This window comes from Pseudorca crassidens, chromosome 12 (assembly GCF_039906515.1).
Source record: "Pseudorca crassidens isolate mPseCra1 chromosome 12, mPseCra1.hap1, whole genome shotgun sequence".
NCBI classification, from domain to species: Eukaryota; Metazoa; Chordata; class Mammalia; order Artiodactyla; family Delphinidae; genus Pseudorca; species Pseudorca crassidens.
The window spans coordinates 61,302,889-61,328,752 of NC_090307.1; the positions used below are offsets into that span (position 1 = coordinate 61,302,889).

Below are 25,864 nucleotides of genomic sequence, written 5' to 3' on the forward strand. Positions count from 1 at the left end.
CCTATATTTTCTTCTAGGAGTTTTGTAGTTTTAGCTCTTATATTTAGCTCTTTAATCTATTTTGGTATAATTTTCGTATTTGGTGTGAAGTAGGAAACCAATTTCGTCCTTTTACATGTGGATATCCAGTTGTCCTAGCACCGCTTGGAAAAATTATTTTGACCCCACTGAACTTTCTTGGCACTTTCGATAAAAATCAATTGACTATAAATGTGGGGCTTTATTTCTGTACTCTCAGTTCTGTTGTACTGATCTATCTGTCTATCCTTATGCCAATATCATGATGTCCTAATACTGTAGCTTTTTAGTAAATTTGAAATTGAGAAGCCTGAGTCCTCTCAAACCACTTTTTGATTACTCACACCATCACCAAAAAGTTTGATCGCACCATCCCCAAATATACGCATACTTATAGGCAGTACAGATATACTGGTTTATAAATAGGATAGGCACACTAGACACTAAATTGTGTATCATATAAAGCATACTCAAAAACTTAATTTAAATGAATATGAGATAAATGATATTTTAAAAATAATATTGTATGTTATTTTGTAGAAAATTGGCAAGTACATTTCTGTCTTCCCTTATGTCAATTAGATTTTCTCGCTAATCAAAAGGTGTTACATACTTCAGGTTTTAAAAAATGGCATCAAACTTTCCCAAATCTGTTTTATTATTAATAAATAAAACGAAATATTTTAAAAATATTTCATCTACATCACATCTTTGTAGAACTTCTCTTTTGTGTGTACTTTTCATAGACATATTAAGTATAAGTCCAGGAGTTCATACATATTCTTCTTTGACATGCTTTTATCACTCAGTGTTATGGTTATAGAATTCATCCATGATGATGTATAAAGCTGTCATCGATTTTCAGTCGTTTTTGTATTTTATTGAGTGAATATAAACTAATTTCTTAAACTATTTTTTGTCTCCAATTTATTAGTTTTATTTTAAAATGCTACTATGCTGACATCCTAGTCTATGTCTCCTAGTACATATGTGCAAGAATATTACTAGGGAATATACCTGAGGTGGGATTATTGGGTCGTATGACATGTGCCTCTTTAACTTCAGTGAATACAGGCAAATTATTTTCCAAAGTGGCTGTACCAATTTATGGTCTCACAAGCAATGTGTGGGAATTCGCATTGCTCCACATCCTTCCTTATTTCTGAAGAATAAAAAAGTTTATTTACAAGATGATACTGAGCTTTGTCTAATTGATTCAAACTTTTTAGAGGAAGATGTGATGAAATTCTTTTCTTTATAAAGACAGTATAGCCAAAATGGTTTTAAATTGCAGGTTTTTGCAAGAAAATGGAATATATCTATTAAAATATTACACCTCAATAGAGAGTTAAAAACCTGTCAAGTCTAGAAAAATGTATTTTGTTTTTGGTTTACTTAAATATGTATCGATTTTTTCCCCCCTTCTAGTTCCAGGTGCTGTTCTTACTGAATCCATCCAAGGAAGTACCTTTGAAGAGAAGATATTTCTTCAATGGCGAGAACCAATTCAAACCTATGGTGTCATCACTTTATATGAGGTAGTATATACATTTGTTAGTAATTTAATTTTTACTGTAACTTCTATGATAGCTAGACTAGTATTTAAAAATGCATAGTAACATCATGCCTTTTAAGAAGTTGAATGCCTTTAATAGTTATAATGGTTACTGAATAGAAGCAAAAAAATTAAAAATGAGTTTTCGAATTATGTATAATTTCAGGATGTATATTCACCATGATTTAGATGCTTCCAGATTACATGTTATTAGATGTAAAGCCACACTATAATATAGTTTAAAAATCACCTTTGTTAAAAACAGTAAGTGTTCTGTCATATACATTATTTGTATATGACAGGAGGCAACCATGGCATCCTGTTCTCGCCAGCTCTAAAATATTTTACTCCTGAATTATAGAAGAGCGCTGATGATCCAATTAGTGGAGTTGATAGACATTGTCTTGGGAATAACAACAGAATAATGTCTTCTGGTTTCTTAGCATTAGCAAAACAGCCTTTAGACTTCTGTGACACAGTTTTGTCTACTGATAGATAGCAGAGAAGAATTCGATGACTTGTTCAGGGAAAAAAATAACAGCAATAGCGGGGTGGCAGTCATCATCACATCTGTATGAGCGTGATTTCACTCTGCCTATTGTCATAGAAACAAGCAGGTGCATTTTTTTTTCAAGCTAGCATTTATGTGAATGCAAATTCAACAGAATTATATGTTGTTTGGTTTCTAAAATCCGCAGCCATCCTTCCTATGGGACCTCTACCTGAATACCTTTCAGAGCTACTGACAAAGCCGGAGTAGATTTGCTGTCAGACAGTCACCATTGGTGAACCCTTTCCCTGACCCAACTAGCCTCACAGCTATGTTTCCTTGTACCTTTTAAAAATTGGTATTGAAATGCAAAAAAAAAAAAAAAAATTGTTGTTCATCAAAAGCTAAACAAAGTAAGAGAAAAGAAAAAAAGTTGATTTTCACATTAAGTTATGATGCTTTCCTTGGCTGCTTCGTTGTAAAAGAATCATGAAAATTCATGACTCTCTTTTGTAGAGTTGTTTTTTATAATCAAATCAAACAAGTTCATTTTTTTTCCTCAGTGATCAGAATCTTTTAGTTAATATTTTTGGCCCCATGACCATTTTTTAGTTCTGTTTTGTGGATTCTTACCTCAGGATAACAGAATATTTTACTAGAAAAGATACAGTCTTTGAAATCAACATTAAGTACCAAGAAATCAGTCCACCTCTCCTGAAAGCCACATGTTGATATCTAGACGGACAGAAAATAAAGGTGAGATCCTTTCTTTCTGATCCCATGGAGCATAATATTCGTGGAATAAGTAACTTTAATGTGAAAACAATAGGAAAAGCAGAACCCATCAGTCTCTCTGATTTCAGCAGCCACAATGTCCCTCCTAGCTGAACACTGATCTAAATGCTGCTACAAAGGGGATGTGTGAATGTCTTGTAAATCAACATTTTAAAACTCAAGATATAGGTAAGAAGAGCAGGTCGGTTGTTTTTTCTAGGCACCAAAGGGAAAATGCCAAATTTGTGAATCAGGCTTAAGTGATTAAGTATAAGTTTCTGACTGTTGAATCTTTCTCTTCTTTTCTCCATGTTTTCTAGAAGTAGGAAGGAAGGTATTCCAGATTCCCCAAGGTGGGCCTTAGATGGTGTCTGTGCAGGGAGCTCCTCTTTGGCTAAAACACACTGCACCGTGGGGCTCTCCCAGCCTGTACCTGAGTCTGCAGGAGACCCAGCTTCCTCCTGGTGCAGGGCTGCCGGTGAACCAGACCAGTCCTCTCCCTGGAGGACCACAGACATGTGGGAGTATGGACCCCTGGGACAGACATGCTAAGGAAATAAAACCGTTGCCCAAAGGGAAACCAAGACCTTAGAAACAGTGTAGTCACGGAAACACATTTGACTGTAGGTCAAAACTGGAAGGCAAGATACGTTATCATAGTTGGAAAAAAGCTTAGTAATAAATGATATGGGTGTTTCTTGAGGAGCACACTTGTATGGTTTTTTGAAGGAGAGGAGAAAAAACAGAAGGAATGTTGTAAATGCTGTAAGTGAACATGCTGTAGGTTCATGTTATTCTCAAGTTCTCTCTTTACCTCTTAAGAAAGATATACCAGATCATTAATGATTGGAAAATGCTGTCAATGTCATCTTTTGCCGGAAGTTACGGCAATGACGGCACTAAAGCAACCTTCTGGCCTCAGTTCTTTGTCGTCCCCATCTTCAGCCTTCTCAAACTAGCCTTCCTTCCTCTTGTCCCCAGCTGTGTTGTAGCCCCAGCCCTTCTCGTGCCTTACCTCCTGCTCAGCTGTTTCATTCTATCTGAGACATCTTCCTAAAATCTGGGACCGGTAATTACACTTTTCCTCAATAGCTATCCAGATTTTTATTTTATCAAATTATAAATGCAGTATTGTTCTCTGAAAGGATACTTTAAGCACAGAAGTATTCAAAATAAAATGTCTTTGCTTCCCAAATTCACTTTTCAGAAGTAACTGCTATGAACAACTAGATGCATGTGCTTCCAAAATTTTACAAGGTAGAAATTTATAGTGCAAGTGCTCTTATGACTATACATGGATAAAATTTAATAAATGCTAGCAAACCCAGCATTTTATTACAAGAATATGCCATATAAGACCCCCTCCACATCATACAAAAATAAATGCCAAATAGGTTCATGAACTAAACACAAAAATTAAACTATAGCAACACTATAAGAAAAATAAGGAAGATGCTTTTGTAATATATCTTGACATAAAACCCAGAAGTCATTTAAAAAAGATTGATGGATTTGGTTATATAAGAATTTAAACTTCTGAATGATAGAAAATGCCACAAAGAAAAGTCTAAATACAAACAGAAGACGTGGGGAAATTATTTTCAACATTTGTAGCAGTCAACTGGCTGGTGGCTGTAGTTATAACACACTTGATACAGATTGATAAGTAGACAACACTCCATTAGGAAAAATGGGTGAAGAATAAAAGGAGTTGATTCATAGGAAAAAAAAATCTGAATGGCGTAAGCAGATGAAAAGATAGCTACCTGACCTTAGCAAGGATTAAGAAATGAAATAAAACGGACTCTTCAGAACGTTTAAGTTGGTGCAAATCCAGTGTTAAGGGGTGATGTGGTGAAATTTGTGTGCACAGACCGTTGATGGGGACACACAATTTTGCAACCTCTAATGTAGACAACTTGGGAATATCTATCAAAATTCAGACACTGCATGTCAAGCCTGTTTAGGGAAGTTTCTCAGTCAGTAATACTCCCAAATGCACAGGGATGTATGTCCCAGTATTTTCATTGTACCCCAGTAACTTTATATGGCTCACGATTGCTTAGTGAATCAACTCCAAACTCCTGGTCACGACAGTAACACACCAACAAGCTTTTGAAAAAAAACATTTAGTATGTATAAGGTATTAGAAGAGAACAAAATATAAAAGATCCTCTCTCTCCTCTACTAGAAGTGAGCAGTCCTATCAGCAGCTAATTCTAGAAAAGAATGAAATGAGGACCAAACGTCTGCCTCAGTGCAGCGTGTGCAGGGTTGTCGGGCACATAGTAAAGGAGAACAGTCTGGACTCATCAGCCCACTGGGGCGCTGACGGATGGAGAGTTGAAAATACCTCAAGATCCCCCACCTGGAGAGTGGGGCTCAGTGAATCACTCTCCCCTGAGACAGTTCACATGGGTGGAGAGAGGGAGAATTGAGGGGCCCTGTTTGCTATCAGTGTTCAAGGCCATACATGGTACCATCCCAGCTGATACTTGTTACTGCATCTCCCATGATCCTCTCCTGGAACTGAATGAGCCATGTGTATGGAGTTTTCCTTTTCTCCATGAACCTTCTGGTTTTTCACACCTGCTTCTGCTTATCCGCTTCTTTCCTCCTGACTGCCTCCCCTCGTTCTCCTCCTGTGGCACTTCTGCTTATCTTTCAGCATCTCAGTCAAATTTTGAACTTTTCCGTGGAGCATCCTAGGTTCTTGCATCCCCTGGAATCTGATTTACTTGTTGGTTCCTTTGATTGCTTGCCCCTCTGTTGAAGGACTGTAGTTAAGGCTGGCTGGCATTGCAGCCTACTCACAACTCCCTGGAAGATTGATTCCCCTCGTGGTCAGAGATTACGTGTTATTCCATTTTGGTTCTCCAGAATTTGAGACTTAGAGAAGGGAAAGAGGATGCTGGAGTATTTCAGGCACTGACCTGCCAATCAGAAGGCATCCAATGTGAGCAGCAGCTGACTCCACCTCACCTGATCTAACCCCACATATGTTGTCTGCGTGTCGGTTTGCTTTCAGCGTGGGCATCCCATCAAGTCCCTGGGTCCACCCTGGAACGTCAGTGTTCTCCATGGAGGCATCATTAGAATCACCTTGGCCCTCAGCCAGCGAAACGGCCAGGTGTGACCTCAGCCCCAGACCTCCCTCCTGGGAGTCTCCCGTTGCTCGTCCTTGGCCTGGTACTTACTAGGCACTTAATAAACGTGCTGAATGAACCAGTGAAAAAATAAATACTGAAAGTACGTGTTGCATTTGGATGTGAGCATGGAGCTGGGTACCCTTCAGAAGTACTGCTCAGGAGGACAGATGCTTACTGACCATCAGCTGCGCAGGCAATGGAGTTCTAGGGTCAAGTTCACTGTGTTCCCGAGGAACCTTTTTATTCCTGGAATTCAGACTCCAGGGCTCTGGATGGGTTTGAGGGGGAATCCATGAACTTTCTGACATTTTGTGTCCACTTGGACACAACATAGTTGCTTGTTAGGGATTTGTTAGAGGTGAGGGAGAGGATTCACGATTTTTAAGAGCAGCGTGTACGTGCTTTGTTATGGGTTGGGGAGAGGATCTGTGCTTTTTAACAAATTATCAAGGACTGTGACCGAAAGAACCCCAGTCTAGCTGATCCTGCAAGACCATGGCTAGAGGCGAGTACAAACCCATCAGCACTGGTAAAACAGCAAGTCCTCTGATAATGCAATTGCTTTTTGCTTTGCAGAGCAAACGTCCTTCTTGCCGCACCGTGAGCATGTGTGTGAGTGCGTGCACAGACCTGCTCTCCCTGGAGTCTTTAGGAAAATATATACCGAGTGCCAAATATTTACTGATCACAGTGGGGTCAGAAAGAAGAATGAGCTATCACTATTCAGAAAGAAGAGACAACTGTATGAAAAGTTCCAATTCCTTTGGCATGTTTAAATCACGATTTCAGACTACAAAGAGCTCTTACAGCTCTCCGTGATTTATTGCCGAATGGATGGTAGGGACACAGTCACAACAGCCAGTGTTGAGCAGATCCAGTGATCGTTAGGACGGGTTTGGGAAGGCTTTACGGATACGTAGAATGGGAGCCCCAGCTCGAGACATGGATGGACATGTTTTTGGTTCCAGTCTCAAACTCCCGGCAGCATCTTTGAAAGCATTTCCTTCTTAACACACTGTGTTCTTTTGATTTCTATGACGGCTGTCTCTTTTGGCTTCTCCCTGCTTTCTGGCTCTCCTTCTGTGCCCTATATTAAATATCAGCGTTTCCCCAGGGACCTCATCCAGTCCTGAACCGTAATGTTCCAACGCTGCTCACCCCTAGGTGTCTACTTCCAGCCCAGACCTCTCAGCTCCCAGCCCTATGTCCTACACGGTGTGTCCTCCTGACTGTCACAGGCATCTCAACCTTGACATGCCCACCCCCCAGCAGTTAACTTCTCATTCATTCCATCCCATTTCAGTAAGCAGGACATCCTTTGCTCAAGCCCAAACATGGAGCCTGTCTTGGTTCCTCCATCTATCCCCACATCCAGTCCATCACTGACTTCTGCTCATGTCGACTCTAAAACTTGCCGATTCTTTTCATGTATTTCTCTCTTCATGGCCCCATCCTTGGTCCAAACCACTGCCTTCTCTCACGTGTGCTGTGACCTCAGCCATGGCCTCTGCCAGGGCTCCTAGGGGTCCTCCTACTACCTTTGGTGCCCCCTTCAAGAAAGCAATCCTCCACCTGGCAGCCAACGTGATCTCTTTATAAGGGAAGTCAGATCATTTTATCTTCACACTTAAAATTGTTCAAAGGCCCCTGTTGTATGTCTCCACACTTTCTCCCTTGGGGTACAGAGCACTGCAGGGAATTGCCCCCCCCCACGTCTCCAGCCCCCCAGGGACCACGCCACCTCGCTGGCTGGCCTGCCGCCACAGGGGCCTTCTTTCTGTCCATCATCTGTGTCTGGAGTGCTCCGGCTTCATGGTCTTAGTTCATGCTGTTCTTCCCCGGACTCCTAGCCTGGCTGACTCATTCCCAAGTTCAATTAACTGTCATCCCCTCAGGGGACGCTCCCCCAGCCATTCTGAATGGCTGAGCATGGGCCCCACCCCCAAATCCCCTTCATCTTAGCATCCTGTTTGTTTCTTCCATGGCACGTAGTGTTTAAAAATTATTAATTTACTTACTGGATGTCTCCCCAGCTCCTCCCCAGCCCAGTCCAGATTATTGGTTGCCCGAGGGCAGGGCCTATGTCTTCCTGCTGACTGCAGTGCTCATGCTCACACATTTCAGTCAGTATTTGAATGGCAAGAGTGAATCTGAATTCATGGTGGAGGAAAGAGGACAGAGTTAGCTCTATCACATTCCAAGGAGCTGAGAGTTTATAAGCAAAAGCAGCGTCAGAAAAGCCCAGTATTTGTGGGGCAGTAAATCTTTGTCCCCTGACCAGGACAGAAGAAAATATGATGTCATCCCATGTGAAGTTCTGCCAGTGTCCTTGTCCCTGTGGTGAGCCACAGCCACCCCTGCCTCTGCAGGAGACCCTCCAACACTAGCAGCCACGTGGCTGACAGGGTCTTGAATGAAAAGAATTGAGCACAGTCTCAGAGACCTCTGTGACAACATTAAATGCACCAACATTCGAATTATAGGGGTCCCAGAAGAAGAAGAGAAAAAGAAAGGGACTGAGAAAATATTTAAAGAGCTTATAGTTGAAAACTTCCCTAATATGGGAAAGGATGTAGTCCATCAAGTCCAGGAAGCACAGAGAGCCCCATACAGGATGATTCCAAGGAGAAACATGCCAACACGCATATTAAACAAACTATCAAAAATTAAATACAAAGAAAAAATATTAAAAGCAGCAAGGGAAAAGCAACAAATAACATACAAGGGGATCTCCATAAGGTTAACAGCTGATCTTTCAGCAGAAACTCTGCAAGCCAGAAGGGAGTTGCAGGACAAATTTAAAGTGATGAGAGGGAAAAACCTAAAACCAAGATTACTCTACCCAACAAGGATCTCATTCAGATTTGACGTAGAAATTAAAACCTTTACAGACAAGCAAAAGCTATGAGAATTCAGCACCACCAAACCAGCTCTACAACAAATGCTAAAGGAACTTCTCTAAGTGGGAAACACAAGAGAAGGAAAACACATACAATAACAAACCCCAAACAATTAAGAAAATGGTAAGAGGAACATACATATCGATAATTACCTTAAATGTAAATGGATTAAATGCTCCAACTAAAAGACACAGACTGGCTGAATGGATACAAAAATAAGACCTGTATATATATGCTGTCTACAAGAGACCCACTTCAGACCTAGGAACACATACAGACTGAAAGTGACAGGATGGAAAAAGATATTCCATGCAAATGGAAATCAAAAGAAGGCTGGAGGAGCAATTCTCATATCAGACAGAATAGACTTTAAAATAAAGACTATTACAAAAGACAAAGAAGGACACTACATAATAAAAATGGGATCGATCCAAGAAGAAGATATAACAATTGTAAATATTTATGCACCCAACATAGTAGCAACTCAATACATAAGGCAAATGCTAACAGCCATAAAAGGGGAAATTGACAGTAACACAATAATAGTAGGGGACTTTAACACCCCACTTTCACCAATGGACAGATCATCCAAAATGAAAATAAATAAGGAAACACAAGCTTTAAATGACACATTAAACAAGATGGACTTAATTGATATTTATAGGACATTCCATCCAAAAACAACACAATACACTTTCTTCTCAAGCGCTTATGGAACATTTTCCAGGATAGATCATATCTTGGGTCACAAATCAAGCCTTGCTAAATTTAAGAAAATTGAAATCGTATCAAGTATCTTTTCTGACCACAACACTGTACTAGATATCAATTACAAGAAAAACACTGTAAAAAATGCAAACACATGGAGGCTAAACAATACACTACTAAATAACCAAGAGATCACTGCAGAAATCAAAGAGCAAATTTAAAAATACCTAGAAACAAATGATAATGAAAATACGACCACCCAAAACCTGTGGGATGCAGAAAAACAGTTCTAAGAGGAAAGTTTGTAGCAATACAATCCTACCTCAAGAAACAAGAAACGTCTCAAATAAACAACCTAACCCTACACCTAAAGCAATTAGAGAAAGAAGAACAAAAGAAACCCAAAGTTAGCAGAAGGAAAGAAATCATAAAGATCAGATCAGATCAGAAATAAATGAAGAGGAAATGAAGGAAAAAATCGCAAAGATCACAAAATCTAAAAGCTGGTTCTTTGAGAAGATAAACAAAAGTGATAAACCATTAACCAGAGTCATCAAGAAAAAAAGGGAAAAGACTCAGATCAACAGAATTAGAAATGAAGAAGGAGAAGTAACAACTGACACTGCAGAAATACAAAGGATCATGAGAGATTGCTACAAGCAACTATATGCCTATAAAATGGACAACCTGAAAGAAATGGACAAATTCTTAGAAAAGCACAACCTTTTGAGACTGAACCAGGAAGAAATAGAAACTATAAACAGACCAATCACAAGCACTAAATTGAAACTGTGATTAAAAATCTTCCAACAAACAAAAGCCCAGGACCAGATGGCTTCACAGGTGAATTCTATCAAACATTTAGAGAAGAGCTAACACTTTTCCTTCTCAAAATCTTCCAAAATATAGCAGAGGGAGGAACACTCCCAAACTCATTCTACAAGGCCACCATCACCCTGATACCAAAACCAGACAAAGATGTCACAAAAAAACAAAACTATAGGCCAGTATCACTGATGAATATAAATGCAAAAATCCTCAACAAAATACTAGCAAACAGAATCCAACAGCACATTTAAAAGGTCATACACATGATCAAGTGGGGTTTATCCCAGGAATGCAAGGATTCTTCAGTATATGCAAATCAATCAATGTGGTACAACATATTAACAAATTGAAGGATAAAAACCATATGATTATCTCAATAGATGCAGAAAGAGCTTTCGACAAAATTCAACACCTATTTATGATAAAAACCCTCCAGAAAGTGGGCATTGAGGGAACTTACCTCAACATAATAAAGGCCATATATGACAAACCCCCAGCCAATATTGTTCTCAATGGTGAAAACTGAAAGCATTTCCTCTAAGACCAGGAACAAGACAAGATTGCCCAGTCTCATCACTATTATTCAACATAGTTTTGGAAGTTTTAGCCACAGCAATCAGAAAAGAAAAAGAAATAAAAGGAGTCCAAATCAGAAAAGAAGAAGTAAAACTGTCACTATTTGCAGATGACATGAAACTATGCGTAGAGAATCCTAAAGATGCTACCAGAAAACTACTAGAGCTCATCACTGAATTTGGTAAAGTTGCAAGATACAAAATTAATGCACAGAAATCTCCTGAATTCCTATACACTAATGATGAAGAATTTAAAAGAGAAATTAAGGAAACACTCCCATTTACCACTGCAACAAAAAGAATTAAATACCTAGGAATAAACCTACCTAGGGAGACAAAAGACCTGTATGCAGAAAAGTATGAGACACTGATGACAGAAATTAAAGATGATACAAATAGGTGGAGAGATATACCATGTTCTTGGATTGGAAGAGTCAACATTGTGAAAATGACTATACCCCCCAAAGCAATCTACAGATTCAATGCAATCCCTATCAAACAACCAATGGCATTTTTCACAGAACTAGAACAAAAAATTTCACAATTTGTATGGAAACACAAAAGATCCCGAATAGCTAAAGCAATCTTGAGAAAGAAAAACAGAGCTGGAGGAATCAGGCTCCCGGACTTCAGACTATACTACAAAGCTACAGTAATCCAGACAGTATGCTACTGGCGCAAAAACAGAAACATAGATCAATGGAACAGTATAGAAAGCCCAGAGATAAAGCCATGCACCTGTGATCACTTTATCTTTGATAAAGGAGACAAGAATATACAATGGAGAAAAGACAGCCTCTTCAATAATTGTTTCTGGGAAAACTGGACAGCTACATGTAAAAGAATGAAATTAGAACACTCCCTAACACTATACACAAAGATAAACTCAAAATGGATTAAAGACGTAAATGTAAGGCCAGATATTATAAAACTCTTAGAGGAAAACATAGGCAGAACACTCTATGGCATAAATCACAGCAAGATCCTTTTTGACCCACCTCCTAGAGAAATGAAAAGAAAAACAAAAATAAACAAATGGAACATAATGCAACTTAAAAGGTTTTGCACAGCATAAATGAGACAAAAAGGCAACCGTCAGAATGGGAGAAAATGTTTGCAAATGAAGCAACTGACGAAGGATTAATCTCCAAAATATACAAGCAGCTCATGCAGCTCAATATCAAAAAAAGAAAAAACCCAATCCACAAATGGGCAGAAGACCTAAATAGACATTTCTCCAAAGACGATATACAAATTGCCAGTAAACACATGAAAGGATGCTCAACATCACTAATCATCAGAGAAATGAAAATCAAAGCTACAATGAGGTATCACCTCACACCAGTCAGAATGGCCATCATCAAAAAGTCTACAAACAGTAAATGCTGGAGAGCATGTGGAGAAAAGGGAAACCTCTTGCACTGTTGGTGGGAATGTAAATTGATACCACCACTATGGAGAATAGTATGGAGGTTCCTCAAAAAACTAAAAGTAGAACCACCATATGATCCAGCAATCCTACTACTGGGTATATACCCTGAGAAAACCATAATTCAAAAAGAGTCATGTACCACAATGTTCATTGCAGCTCTATTTACAATAGTCAGGACATGAAAGCAACCTAAGTGTCCATTCACAGATGGATAAAGAAGATGTGGCACAAATATACAATGGAATATTACTCAGCCATAAAAAGAAACGGAACTGAGTTATTTGTAGTGAGGTGGATGCACCTAGAGACTGTCATAGAGAGTAAAGTAAGTCAGAAAGAGAAAAACAAATACCGTATGCTAACACATACATATGGAATCTAAAAATAAAAACCAAAAAAAGCAATGGTTCTGAAGAACCTAGGGGCAGGACAGGTATAAAGATGCAGACATAGAGAATGGACTTGAGGGTACAGGGAGCGGGAAGGGTAAGCTGGGACAAAGTGAGAGAGTGGCATGGACATGTATACACCACCAAATGTAAAACAGATAGATAGTGGGAAGCAGCTGCATAGCACAGGGAGATCAGCTTGGTGCTTTGTGACCACCTAGAGGGGTGGGATAGGGAGGGTGGGAGGGAGACACAAGAGGGAGGAGATATGGGGATATATATATACGTATAGCTGATTCACTCTGTGATACAGCAAAACCTAGCACACCATTATAAAGCAATTATACTCCAATTAAAATGTTAAAAAAAAAAAGAAAAAGAAAGAAGTTTAGAGAAGAAGGTGTAGGCAAGTCTTAAGCAGGGAACTCAGAAGTTTGAACTTTGTCCCGTACGCATTTGTATCCCATTAAAGTTTTTCATAAGGCCAGTCCTTATGCTAATTATACTGCATCCTCACTGCTGGGTTGGGTCTCCCCTTACCACCAGACTGCTACCTTCCCCCCGCCAGGTACTGTGTTTGAATCACCACATGAGACCCCGGCTAGCCCGGAGTACAGTGCTTGGCACACAAGAGACGTGCAGTGAAGTTGCTGTGAATGAGGGAATTAATAAATTTGGAGGAGCAGTTATGTAGTCACAGCTTAGATCTGCCTTCTCTACCTCTTCTCTGGAGCTCTCAGGATGGAGTTCAAAGTGCGCAGCTAAGCGCAAAGCAGTGACATTGAATTCCCCCGACAGCAGCTGCTGGTGTACGTGGTCTTGTCTCTTGACTCAGAGGAACCTCATGAGGGAAGCCCATGAGAGGGTTAACAGCAGATCTTCTGCCTGACTCTGATGGTGTCATGCACGGCGGTGATTAATATATACAGCAAACATTTTCTTGCCAAAGCATAGTTGACTCAATCTAAATATTCTTTCAGAGAGGTCTCCTTAATTATAATGACATGCTATAAATATAAGAAGAAAGAATGTCAATTATCAGTTGGTATAATAACAGTGTTAGTGTTCATGCACATAAATTATCAGTAACTTTAACCTATCTAAAAGCAAGAAAAGTGCTCAGTTTTGCAATTTAAAACTTTTGAATATGCCACATTTAAAAATTATGCCTTTACAAGGAGGAGAAATTAGTAATCACCCCTAAAATGCATGTTCTTGAAGAGTTGATGAACTACTAAGAGTGACTTTTTTTTTTTTTTTTTTTTTTGTGGTACGTGGGCCTCTCACTGTTGTGGCCTCTCCCATTGCAGAGCACAGGCTCCGACACACAGGCTCAGCAGCCATGGCTCATGGGCCCAGCCGCTCCGCGGCATGTGGGATCTTCCCGGACCGGGGCACGAACCCGTGTCCCCTGCATCGGCAGGCGGACTCTCAACCACTGCGCCACCAGGGAAGCCCTAGAGTGAAATTTTTTAAAACATCATTTGAAAGGGCAAAATTTAAAGACACCTATGTTATATTTATTTTCACACAATCCAGACTCATCCAGGGTGATTTGAACACCTGTCACGTGGCAAACATAAAGCTTCCAGAATTGCACTGTGTCCAAAATGGAAACTCCTAGTCATTCAGAGCAATTTAAATTTAAATTTTAGTTAATTAAAATAAAATGATTCACAGACATAGAAGAGATACTTATGGTTACCGAAGGGGGAAGGGAGGAAGGGATAAATCAGGAGTTTAGGATGAACATATACACACTACTATATATAAAATAGATAACCCACGAGGACCTACTGTATAGCACAGGGAAGTATTCTCAGTATCTTGTAATAACCTATAATGGAAAAGAATCTGGAAAACAATATGTATATATGTATGTATAATTATACAATCACTTTGCTGTATACCTGAAACTAACACAACATTGTAAATCAAGTAACTTCAATTTTTTTTAATGATTTTAAAAAATAATAATAAAATGAAGTAAATTTTTCAGTTCTGCCGTCTCACCGGCCATGTTTCTAGTGCTCTGTGGCCACTTGTGGTTAGGGGCCACCACACTGAATACTGCAGAATAGAGCATTCCCATCCTGACAGTCCTATTGGACAGCATTGCTCTAAAGAAAAAAGTAAATAGGACATATTGCAAACACCACAGTCACAGCATTAAGGGCTACTGACACGCATCTAGGAGCAGGTATCTTTGCCCACATTAAGGAAAACGCTTAAAAGTGCCCTTTTTACCAGCATACGGTAATCCTGTTCAGGGCAAAATCAGACTCTGACCCCTGGATGAGAGATGAGGCCTTCCCCTTGTCAGGTCCTTATCTGTTTGAGCTGGTTGTCTATTTTGTTATTTTGTTTTAAGCCAGCTGTAATGTAGTTTTCCAACAAGACACTTTGAAAACAAACAACTTCAAGGTATTAGCTTAAACCTGAACTCATTCTTTATGTTCTAATCTACTGGCTTGCAGTTCCTCTGTCTATAAAAGTAATAACTCATCACAGTTTGGGCTGAGTTCCTGTGCCCGTTCACTGGATCCAGGATTTGAAGAGTCTAGGGGAGCAGGACAGCTTATCATAAAGCGTCTGACAGTGCATACATCAGGAGGACTTATTGGATAAAGATGCAGTCTCGGTCGACCTGCCTCAGGTATTTCATCACATCCGTCTTCTCTTACAGATCACCTACAAGGCAGTCAGTTCCTTTGACCCAGAAATAGATCTATCCAATCAAAGTGGAAGAGTTTCAAAACTGGGAAATGAAACCCACTTTCTGTTTTTCGGACTGTATCCAGGAACCACATACTCCTTCACCATCCGAGCTAGCACGGCTAAAGGTTTTGGACCCCCGGCAACAAATCAGTTCACCACCAAAATATCAGGTATCGTACATTCATGAGCTGTGTCTTATATCAGAAGTAGCATTTGGGTACTCTCTCATTCCCATTGTCAAGTCTGCAGAGCTCACCCAAACGTACACGTAAATTCATGTTTTTGTAAGTATGAAAATCGGACTTATGGAATTCAATGAAACGCTGCAAATGTTTATCATTTGGGAGCTTCGGATCGTCGTCCTGCGTCAGGAGGTAGGCACTGTTTTAAGAGTGTGTGTCGGAGAACTCAGACATGAGCGGGAGATGCTGTTCCCAGCACTCTCAGCCCTTCGCAGTCCCAAGTTCCCAGAGCAGCAGTGTCGGGAAAGTCTCCATAGCGAGGTCTCTCACAAGGGAGTGCTCAGCAGAAAGGCAGCGTTATGTGGAGTCCCTTCCAGAAGGCTCAGCCTTCCGTGGGACCTTCACTGTTAGCAGTTTCACGTCCTCAAGAGAGAGGCTACTACAGAGGGGGGGCACCAAGCACTTACATCCGCCAGCTTGTTTCTTGTAGAGACTCAATTACACCATCCAACAAAGGACATAATTTGGGAAATATTTCTGGGCATGTGCACCTGTGCAGAAAATGTCTTTGTGCTTCAGACTAGAGGAAATGGAGTTGCCATCTGGTGTGGGATATGCAGCAGCAATAAACACAGTTCCAGGGGACGTCTTTCCTTTTCTACGTTTTCCCCTTTGGATCCGAGTAGGGCAGTATTTGGGTTTGGGCTGTGACTGTTTTGGTTGGGGGTAGAAGAGCAGGAGGCAGGTGATGGAGTAACTTCTCATCAGTCAGGGTCAGCTAGGTAATACTTAGCCTGATTTTTATATCTGTTGTCCCTCATCCCTAATTCTATGAGAGATTTTCTTTAGGACTGAAGGAAGGGAAGGAAATACAGCACAAGTACTCTAAGCCTTCTACTAGGTTTTGAGGGAGGAGTGAGGTTTGGAATTTTGTTTTTAAGCAATTATAACTTAAGGGATAACTTTGCATTGTGTAAGAGTTAATTTATGAGCACAAACTTAACTTGAAATTTAATAGACACTTGATGTTTGATATAAGACATTAGCTTGTAAAAACAACATGGAGAGTTGGAAAAGAGGAAGGATACTTCAGAGGTTAGGAAAATGACATAAGTTGTACAGATGCCTGAGTAGAAAGACCACTGGGCCTGGAATCAGAAAATATGAGTTCTAGTTATAATTTTTCCCAGTGCTTTTTCTCTGATCTTGATCAAGTGAATTTACCCCTGGATGTAAATTAAGATGGTATTATCTGTTTAAAGAGGTAATGTGTGCCAGTGTACATATCTCCAAGCCCCTTTTTTGGTAATTTCTCCCTATGGAAGCCATATTTCAACGATTATTATCTTAAAGAGGCTATTCTTTTAGAAAAAATAATTCACTTTTACCATTTGTATTAGGTAAAAATTCTGGTTGGTGTGAGTCTGGCCGCTCCTAGCCCGCCAAGTTCAACAGTTCTATCCCGAAGCAAAGCCAGCTGACATTTTAGTTAGCCTGCAAAGGCTCATCAAGAATAACTATTTGATTTTTATGGTTCAAAGAAATTACGGATTCTGGGCCCCTATTTTCTACTTCCATGGACCTCAGAGAACTACTCTCTATCCAAAATGTAGCTCTGTGTTATGAACTGGAGTTAATTTTTAACAGAATTAGGGCTAATTTTAATGCTGAGAAGATCCATTGAATGGACCTGAGCTATAACCCATGTCTTTTACATAAAAGCTTCTTGTATGTAAGAGATTTAAAAAACGATACTCGCCAAACTGGCCTCTACTGTCCTCATCAGGGACCCGACCTGAGGGCCTTACAAAGGCCGGTGCCTCTGCGGCCGGCGTCACAGCCTTCGTGCAGCGATGTCTCTTGTGCACCGTGAAGACAGAATTACCGAAGAGCTGTTATCTTCTAGTAACGAGCTGAACAATCTAGAAAGCAAAGACTGCCAGGAAATGGCCTTGGAAATGGGATCCGCCCTGGGAAGAGGGCTGACATTTGTAGAACTAGATTTGCCCATCTCTATCTATTATCTCTTTGAATTCCCGTAATAACCCTGGAGGGTAATTTCTCCTATTTTGATAGATGAGTTAACTGAAGCTTCAGAGAGAATTACTGTGCCTAAGCTCTCATGCTGGTCGAAACAAAAGGCAACAGAAAGTCAAACCCAAGCCTTTCTCACTTCAACTCAGTATCTTTTCCTCGGTTGTGCTTTCCCAGAGAGCCCACCGGTGCCTCACTAGGTCCAGCCAGGCCCTCTGACTCCTGAGGACCTCTTCAGATCTCCGGATGGATATTTGGTACACAAGAAACCTTGACTTAGATGGGAGAACTGAAATGATCAGTTTTATGTTCCTAGTAATTATTTCTTAAATTTGCATTTAATATTTTAAGAAAAGCATATGTACAGAAAAGTACACAAATTAAATTTATTTTACAATTTACAATTTAATTACAGTGATGTACATGTATGGATGGATGTAATGGCTACACCCATTTAGCGAGAATCCGAATCGAGAAACAGTATTACTAACACCTCCTAAGCCCCCCCTCGTGCCCCCTCCCAGGTTAAACTCAAGACCAAAGTCAACACATGATGGTTTTAACAGCTGTCCCTGATGTTCAGGGTTGGGTAGATACGTAAAGGCTGTTTGTGGTTGGTTCACAGAGGCAATTTAAACTAAGTGTGCTGTGTTTTTAATGCTCATTGTAAATGAAAGTAGAAAGGAAATGGAAAAGACAAACCAGAAATCATGAGTCTCCTATCTCATGCATCTTCCCCAGCACCCTCCATGCCGGCTTATGAACTTGAGACGCCCTTGAATCAAACCGACAACACGGTGACGGTCCTGCTGAAGCCTGCACACAGCCGAGGTGCACCTGTCAGGTACCAAGCAGAGAAGGGGTGGTTTTAGGTGAAAACTGAAGTCATCTCACATGTGTTTTCTGGGGATTTGCTCCACGCCTCAGTCAACATGTAAACCCATATCCTTATGAACTCTAAGTAAAAGAAAGGACTGAGGGGAAGGATAGGGTTTTGATGTGGGGTGATCAAGTACTGTGTAAAGAGTTTGATTCTGATGCAAGTGGGTTGTTCTTTGAAGACAAGGAACAAAAACCCCAGTCCTTATACAATTACTCAGCCATAAAAAGAAACGAAATTTGAGCTATTTGTAATGAGGTGGATAGACCTAGAGTCTGTCATACAGAGTGAAGTAAGTCAGAAAGAGAAAGACAAATACCATATGCTAACACATATATATGGAATTTAAGAAAAAAAAATGTCATGAAGAACCTAGGGGTAAGACAGGAATAAAGACACAGACCTACTGGAGAAGGACTTGAGGATATGGAGAGGGGGAAGGGTAAGCTGGGACAAAGTGAGAGAGTGGCATGGACATATAAACACTACCAAATGTAAAATAGATAGCTAGTGGGAAGCAGCCGCATAGCACAGGGATATCAGCTGGGTGCTTTGTGACCTCCTGGAGGGGTGGGATAGGGAGGGTGGGAGGGAGGGAGACGCAAGAGGGAAGAGATATGGGAACATATGTATATGTATAACTGATTCACTTTGTTATAAAGCAGAAACTAACACACCATTGTAAAGCAATTATACTCCAATAAAGATGTTAAAAAAAAAAAAAAAAAAACCCCAGTCCTTTCGGAGGTGGCTTTCCTCCGAAAAGGTAATTGCTCCCTGTAATTTAGTTACCCAAGGTCAGGTGAGCCCTATTCCTTAAATGGATTTGTTTGTTTTGTTTACAGGGAGTTTTAAGTCCTTAACCTTCAGTAAATTGGCTAATCTCTCAATTGAATATGTGGTGTATAACTGTTTTTTTTTAAAGAAACAGGTGATTGGAAAGATGATTGTGAAGTCTTTATTTGAACAGATTTAAGTTTATTACCATGATGTAGGCCTCATTTCTCATCGTGTGATGATTTATATAGCTAAGAAATTACAAAGTATAACTTTTACCGTGAATGAATAAAATAAATTTATTCTTCGTAGGAAGGAGCAAAGGAATGCCTGAATAACTCTTGAGTATGAACTTGTCATAAGCTCATTAATCTATATAAATGAAATTTCTACTTGTTTCAGAGGGATTCAGATATTTTGTACTAACAGAGTAGATTCCCTTAAAAATAACCTATTCCTTTGAATAGCGTTCTCCAAGGAAACATTTACATTCACAATTAAGGCTACAGGGCCGGGGGTGGGGTTCCTTTCCCTGTGCCTTTTGTAGAATTTTAGTTCATTAACCTTTTGAAACCTGGCCTCTCTTTGATCACGTTTTCACTACAGTATCCAAGGCGGATCCATTGGACTTCTTTCTGCCTGATAAGATATGTAAGTTTCAGTTCACAGACTCAAGATGAAAAACAGACAAGTGTAGTTGATAGAGCATTCACATTAGGGTCGAATCACAGAAACTTTTATTTGAAAACCCTGCAAGATGATATGAAACAAGTTTTAGTTTGCTGACTTACTCAAAGTAGCAGCCCATGTAAGGGATTTCAGATCGCCACTCATAGGTGCAGTAAGTGAGAACGCTCTGAAATATGTAGAAGCTCTGTTCCAGATGTAAGGTATTATTTCTGCAAGAAAAGCGATGCCACTGACACTGCCCAGGCCCTTTGGGTTGATTTGTTTGGCACTGAGGGGTTGCACGAACTGAATGACCCCAGGCTCACCCTCATTGGATGGCTTTCCAAGACCCAAGCAGACCTATGGCCGCGGGTCAGACTTTTTCACTCCAGAAAGCTGAATTGTTATTAAATGAAAATTGACGCTCTGACCGTGGCCTTGAGAACATCATTTGTTTCTGACCAGTTTGAGTTGCCCAAACTCAGCAAAACAGGCCGTTAGGACAGGAGTCCAGGTTCTACCACAGAGGCATCTCGATGAAATGAGAGGGTAGAGGTCATTCACTTTCAGAGCCTCCAAACTGAAGGAAGCTGAAACCCTAACCATCTCTCCAACACTCTACTTTATTCTCATAAAAATTCCTTTCACACATTTTCTATTCTTGTTGCTTCTTTCCTTCTAACCCTTTCAGTTGGATTGCCATCCTCATCTTTGTATAGATCTTTCCAAGTCTAAGTTTTCAAATGACACTTCTTTGGGCAATCCATGTTAGTCCTGTCCCCAGAAACCCTCTTCTTATCTTTTTAAAGTGTCAGTTGTGTCCCAGACGACTACCCATGTTTTCCATCATCTGCCTTGCTAAGGCACGGTTTTGTTCTTTTCCTTTACACCTTTCTAGTTGTTTTTGGAGACTTTGAAGCCTTACTACTTAGTTAGTTGTAGACATCCTCAGGCTTTGTATTCTTATGTCTATAAAAATAGAAATTCAGATGCTGGTCAGGATGTCTGAGACGCAGGTCTCACATCATTTCAGCAGGCCCAGCTCTAACTCTGTGAAGATTTCAGTTTATCATGTCACGTGCTCTTTCACACCTGTCATACTGCCTGATTTTACAAGTTCAGCACTGCTTTGCTTTTATGAAACATCATCTTGTTACTGGCTAAGCATTCCTGGAATTGACTGGGGTCATTGTGCATTCTGCCTCTATGATGCCCTCTTCTACAGTGTTAGCAGCTTGAAATGAACAAATTTACTATCTATATCCATCGTGGAAATCTACAATGCTAGAATCAAGATCAATTCTCGTGGCAAACAGTTCAATAAGCATTACAGGGAAATCCACTACAGATGCTACCTTTACTGGAAGGATGCTTGTCTTAAAATGGGTAAATTTTATTGACACAAATTTGAGAGAGGAAATTATCTCAAACTCACCTGTCAAAAATATTTTTTTTTGAGAAAAGTGAATATTCTCTTCAAAGGATTCATTATTATAGTACAGCATAATGCGACTGATTATCTATTGAGTAGATGGAAGACCAATATATCTAGAAAGACTAGTTTGGGAAAAAAATGTCCATAATACTCTCAGTCTAAATGGGGTATATGAAAATTTTCAATTTCATTTAATGTTTAGAGAAATAAGAACTCTGATTAGGGACTCATAGGGACCTAAAATATAAAGCCATAATGTAGATTGAAACATTTGAACACATCTGGAAATTTGCAAAATGCACATGTAATCAACTGCAATACAAGAAAGCTTTTCCCAAATGGTAAGATAAATACTAGAAGAAGAAATGGAAGTGAACATCTGTTGGCTTTCCTGGATTTTGCACAGAATTATGTGTTCAAAAATACTGTCATTGTGTGATTGCAAAAAAACCCATTCTTTTGATTGATTTGATTTTTCTTTAATCCATATTCATTGGTGTTGAAAATTCAGTCATACTTCACTGAGGCACTTTACTAAGTGAGGTGCTTGTATACTGATTCCACTACAAACACTCAGCGTGGTTAATGCGGATTCTTGAAATTGCACTAAACTCTCAGTGTAAATGATTGTTGTCTTTTTATCGATCAGCGCATCAGCTCTGTCACATAAAATTATTTAAATCCTGAGATGGCCAGGAAGAACACAAATTCCATCATTCCAGCCAGTAAACTAGCACCTAGGACAGAATTTTAATGTCTGTTCATGGATTCGATTTTTTTTCTTTAATAAGACAGGGAAAAGCTTAATTTTCTTTTACTCATTTAGAATCACCTCATTTCTCTCTCTTCTTCTCCCCACTGTTTATTACATGCAGACAGAGTCCAACAGAGAAAACCCTAATAATTTGGCAGTAAAAGAGCAACTCTAAATAAAGAATGAGTTTTACACTAACTGGTGCGTTTCTTGCACTAACAAAAGTTCTGTCTGTGATTTTACTCTTGTGATGTATGTCTTTATATATAATCTGCTGTGTGCAGTAACCCTCATTAATGATGTTTTATACCTTCTAATGGGCTGTGGCTTGAGACTCAATCACGTTTTTGTAATTCAAATGACTCTCATTTTTGTTCCTTAGGCATTGTTGCTTTAATTTGTTCATAAATGTTTTGCAGCTCGGTGTCTTCTTAATTAAAACTCAGTGCTTGAATATGTTAACTAATTAAATATTTTGATATTCATTTCAGTGGAATGTTCAAAGATTACCAAATCATTCTTTGATTCATTCATTCAGGAGAAACTGTTGAGTGGGGAAAACATCTATTACAGTTGTGTGCCTACAGGGAGGGATGGAAGGAGGGCAGTAATCACAGCAACAACCAAAACATTAACACCGAGGCTGAACCATGTGAATGTAATTTTAATTCATGGCAGCCACTTTGTTCTTCTAATAGTAAAGTAGTCCAGATTATTTCTTTTTAATTTTATTGAAATATGGTTGATTTCCAATATTGTGTTTAATTTCTGCTGTACAGCAAAGTGACTCAGTTATACATGTATATAATTTTTCATATTCTTTTCCATTATGGTTTATCTCAGTATTGAGATATAGTATAGTTCCCTGTGCTATACAGTAGGACCTTATTTATTTATCCTGTATATAAGAGTTCGCATCTGCTAATCCCAACCTCCCAGTCCTTCCCTCCCCCTTGGCAACCACAAGTCTGTTCTCTATGTCTGTGAGTCTGTTTCTGTTTCATAGATATGTTCATTTGTGTCATATTTTAGATTCCACATATAAGTGATATCATATGGTATTTGTCTTTCTCATTCTGATTTACTTCGCGTAGTATGATAATCTCTAGGACTGTCCATATTGCTGCAAATGGCATTATTTCATTCTTTTTTATGGCTGAGTAATATTCATATATATTATATATATACACACACACACCACATCCTCTTTATCCATTCATCTGTCGATGGACATTTAGGTTGTTTCCATGTCTTTAGCCCCAATTATTTTGATGCTGTGCATTGGCAGTCATTGGTGACTTATACTGTGGCTATCCTCTAAGTTGAATGCTTCCTCAACAGTTATGTTTAAAAAGCAATTTGTGAATAGTTTCTGTTGCTGAGAATCGGGGCCAAAATCTTAAAGTAAATAGGAACTTCACTACCTTATGAATGGGGAGGAGAGGAGGCATAAGGAATGGAAGACATATTTTGCCTAACTTTTTTCAACAATGTGTCCTAGGTAAGTAAGGTTTCAAATGAGATAGGAAATATTTCTTGTTAGTAAAAAGCAATCATAAATGCTTTATTCATCCAAAACACCTCTGATTTAAAAACAAAAAGACTTGTATCATGTAACACCTGCAGTTTCATATATAAGTCAAGAATTTATTTTTATGTACTATGTCCAGATTTTTATTAAACTGATTTTGCCTTGAATTTTTTCTCATGGTAGACTGCAAATGTGTGCTATTCTCATTTACTCCTAACACTTTTTTCCTTATGCTGCTTTGTTTTACGTGGTAAAGTAGGAAACGTTCTGATATTAAAGTGTCATTGTTAACTTCAGTATTTCTTGAGTTATTCAAATTACTCATCAAATATTCTTTTGTAACAAATTAGACAGAAAATGAAAAAGGCATTAAAGGATGCTATTTTTCTCATTATACAGCTCTCTGTCTTTTGAAAAATCCACTCTTAGTCTTCGAAGAAGGTGAAGGACAAGTTTTCATTCCATTGAGAATAAACAGGCAGTAAAGCAATTGTATTTATTTTAAGAAAATGTGTTATATTTCTCACACACGTTCCATTTGATCCTGGAGCTGTATGGGAAACGAGCTTTATTCTCTTTGTGGGCCTGCACTCATGGCCCCAAGCTGGGTATCACACAGCAGTTTTTGTTAAAGGGACTCAGCGTGAGAGTGCCAGGGAGTCTGTGACACTTGCCACCTCGGATGGGACAGTGAAACTAACTTTTGTCAGTAAAAGAAAGGAAAGAGATCATTATTACTAATGAAAGGTAGGAGATAATCATGCACTTTGTTCTAAGAAGTTTCCTATTTTAGGAATTACAATTGTTGGCATATGATTGACTACGGTTTAGAAGTTTGATGTTAGGAAGTATGGACCAGATCCTTTTTACATTTTTTTTAAAGCAGCAGCAATCTATATGATTGTCTCCCCTTTCTAAGTCCCAGGAAAGACATTATCACTGTGTTGTCACCACCTTCTTGGACACCCCTTTCTCTTCTGCTTCATGCAAGGAGCCTTTGAGCATTTCAGCATTATAGGGTTCTTGTGAGGATTAACTGAGGTACTGTATTTCAAATAGTACTTCAAACCGTACTTCACACACACTAAATGCTACGTAAGTGTTTCTTCTTGCTCTGGCACCCTTCAGGCTGTAGCAGTAGGTGATTCTCATTGTTTGTTTTCACACGACCAGCCCTGGGCCTCTACCTTTTCCTTTGTTTGTCTCATTCTCTTCAAATCTGCTATCACGAAAAATCTAATTTGACATGAAAAATAAATTAAGAATTTAATAAGTGTGTCTATCAATAAAATCCTAAATAGAATTCCTATAAATTCTAATGTCTCTCCTGCATTTTAAATTCTGATTGCCTCTGGTTACCTGTTTATTTATGCATTTGCAAGTTTTGAGGAACTGATACTATAACTAGGTAATGAACTCTCCCCCGACCCCAGTTCTGTACAACAGCTCTTTAAAAAGGTTAGGTGTTTCCATGTTGACCCCTGAGTCGTTAGCTAATTATGGTCTTTATCAGCTCTAAACTTAAGTTTATGAATAAACTTAAGCATAAAACGAAAGGAAACAAATCTTCTGTTTAGAACCACTCTAAAAGTAAAGTTTGCAACGTGCCATACCAACGAAGAGTCCATGAGACAAGTAACTTGCTTGGCTCAATGGGGTCTGTTGTTGTCTCCACTCTCGAAGAGTGCTCCTCCTTTCACTTTCTTAAAAGAAAGGTATCTGTTATTCAAGTACCATTTTATGGTCATTCAATCATTATGATTATATTAGAATTTATTCTCCAGATTCTAAAAATTGTCCTTTTTTTGAATTTTATTTTATTTTATTTTTCTGTATAGCAGGTTCTTATTAATTACCTGTTTTATACATATTAGTGTATACATGTCAATCCCAGTCTCCCAGTTCATCCCACCACCACCCCACCCCCACTTTCCCCCCTTGGTGTCCATTGGTTTGTTCTCTACATCTGTGTCTCTATAAAAATTGCCCTTTAATCAGAATAGTTTTATCTATTAGTTTGATCTTGGCTCAGGAACCAGTTAAATAGCGATTTGCAAATATTTTGT

General features: G+C 39.2%; 1 protein-coding gene across 7 annotated transcripts in view; it reads left to right on the top strand.

Moving 5' to 3' along the window:
- Window positions 1–25,864, top strand: part of PTPRM (protein tyrosine phosphatase receptor type M) — a 754,490-nt gene that overhangs the window by 433,888 nt on the left and 294,738 nt on the right. For all 7 annotated transcript variants that reach the window (XM_067699674.1, XM_067699676.1, XM_067699675.1 and 4 more), the window contains exons 9-11: window positions 1,447–1,556; window positions 15,505–15,706; window positions 18,494–18,596. In XM_067699674.1, coding sequence (XP_067555775.1) covers window positions 1,447–1,556; window positions 15,505–15,706; window positions 18,494–18,596 — 415 coding nt within the window. The remainder of the gene's footprint in view (window positions 1–1,446; window positions 1,557–15,504; window positions 15,707–18,493; window positions 18,597–25,864) is intronic.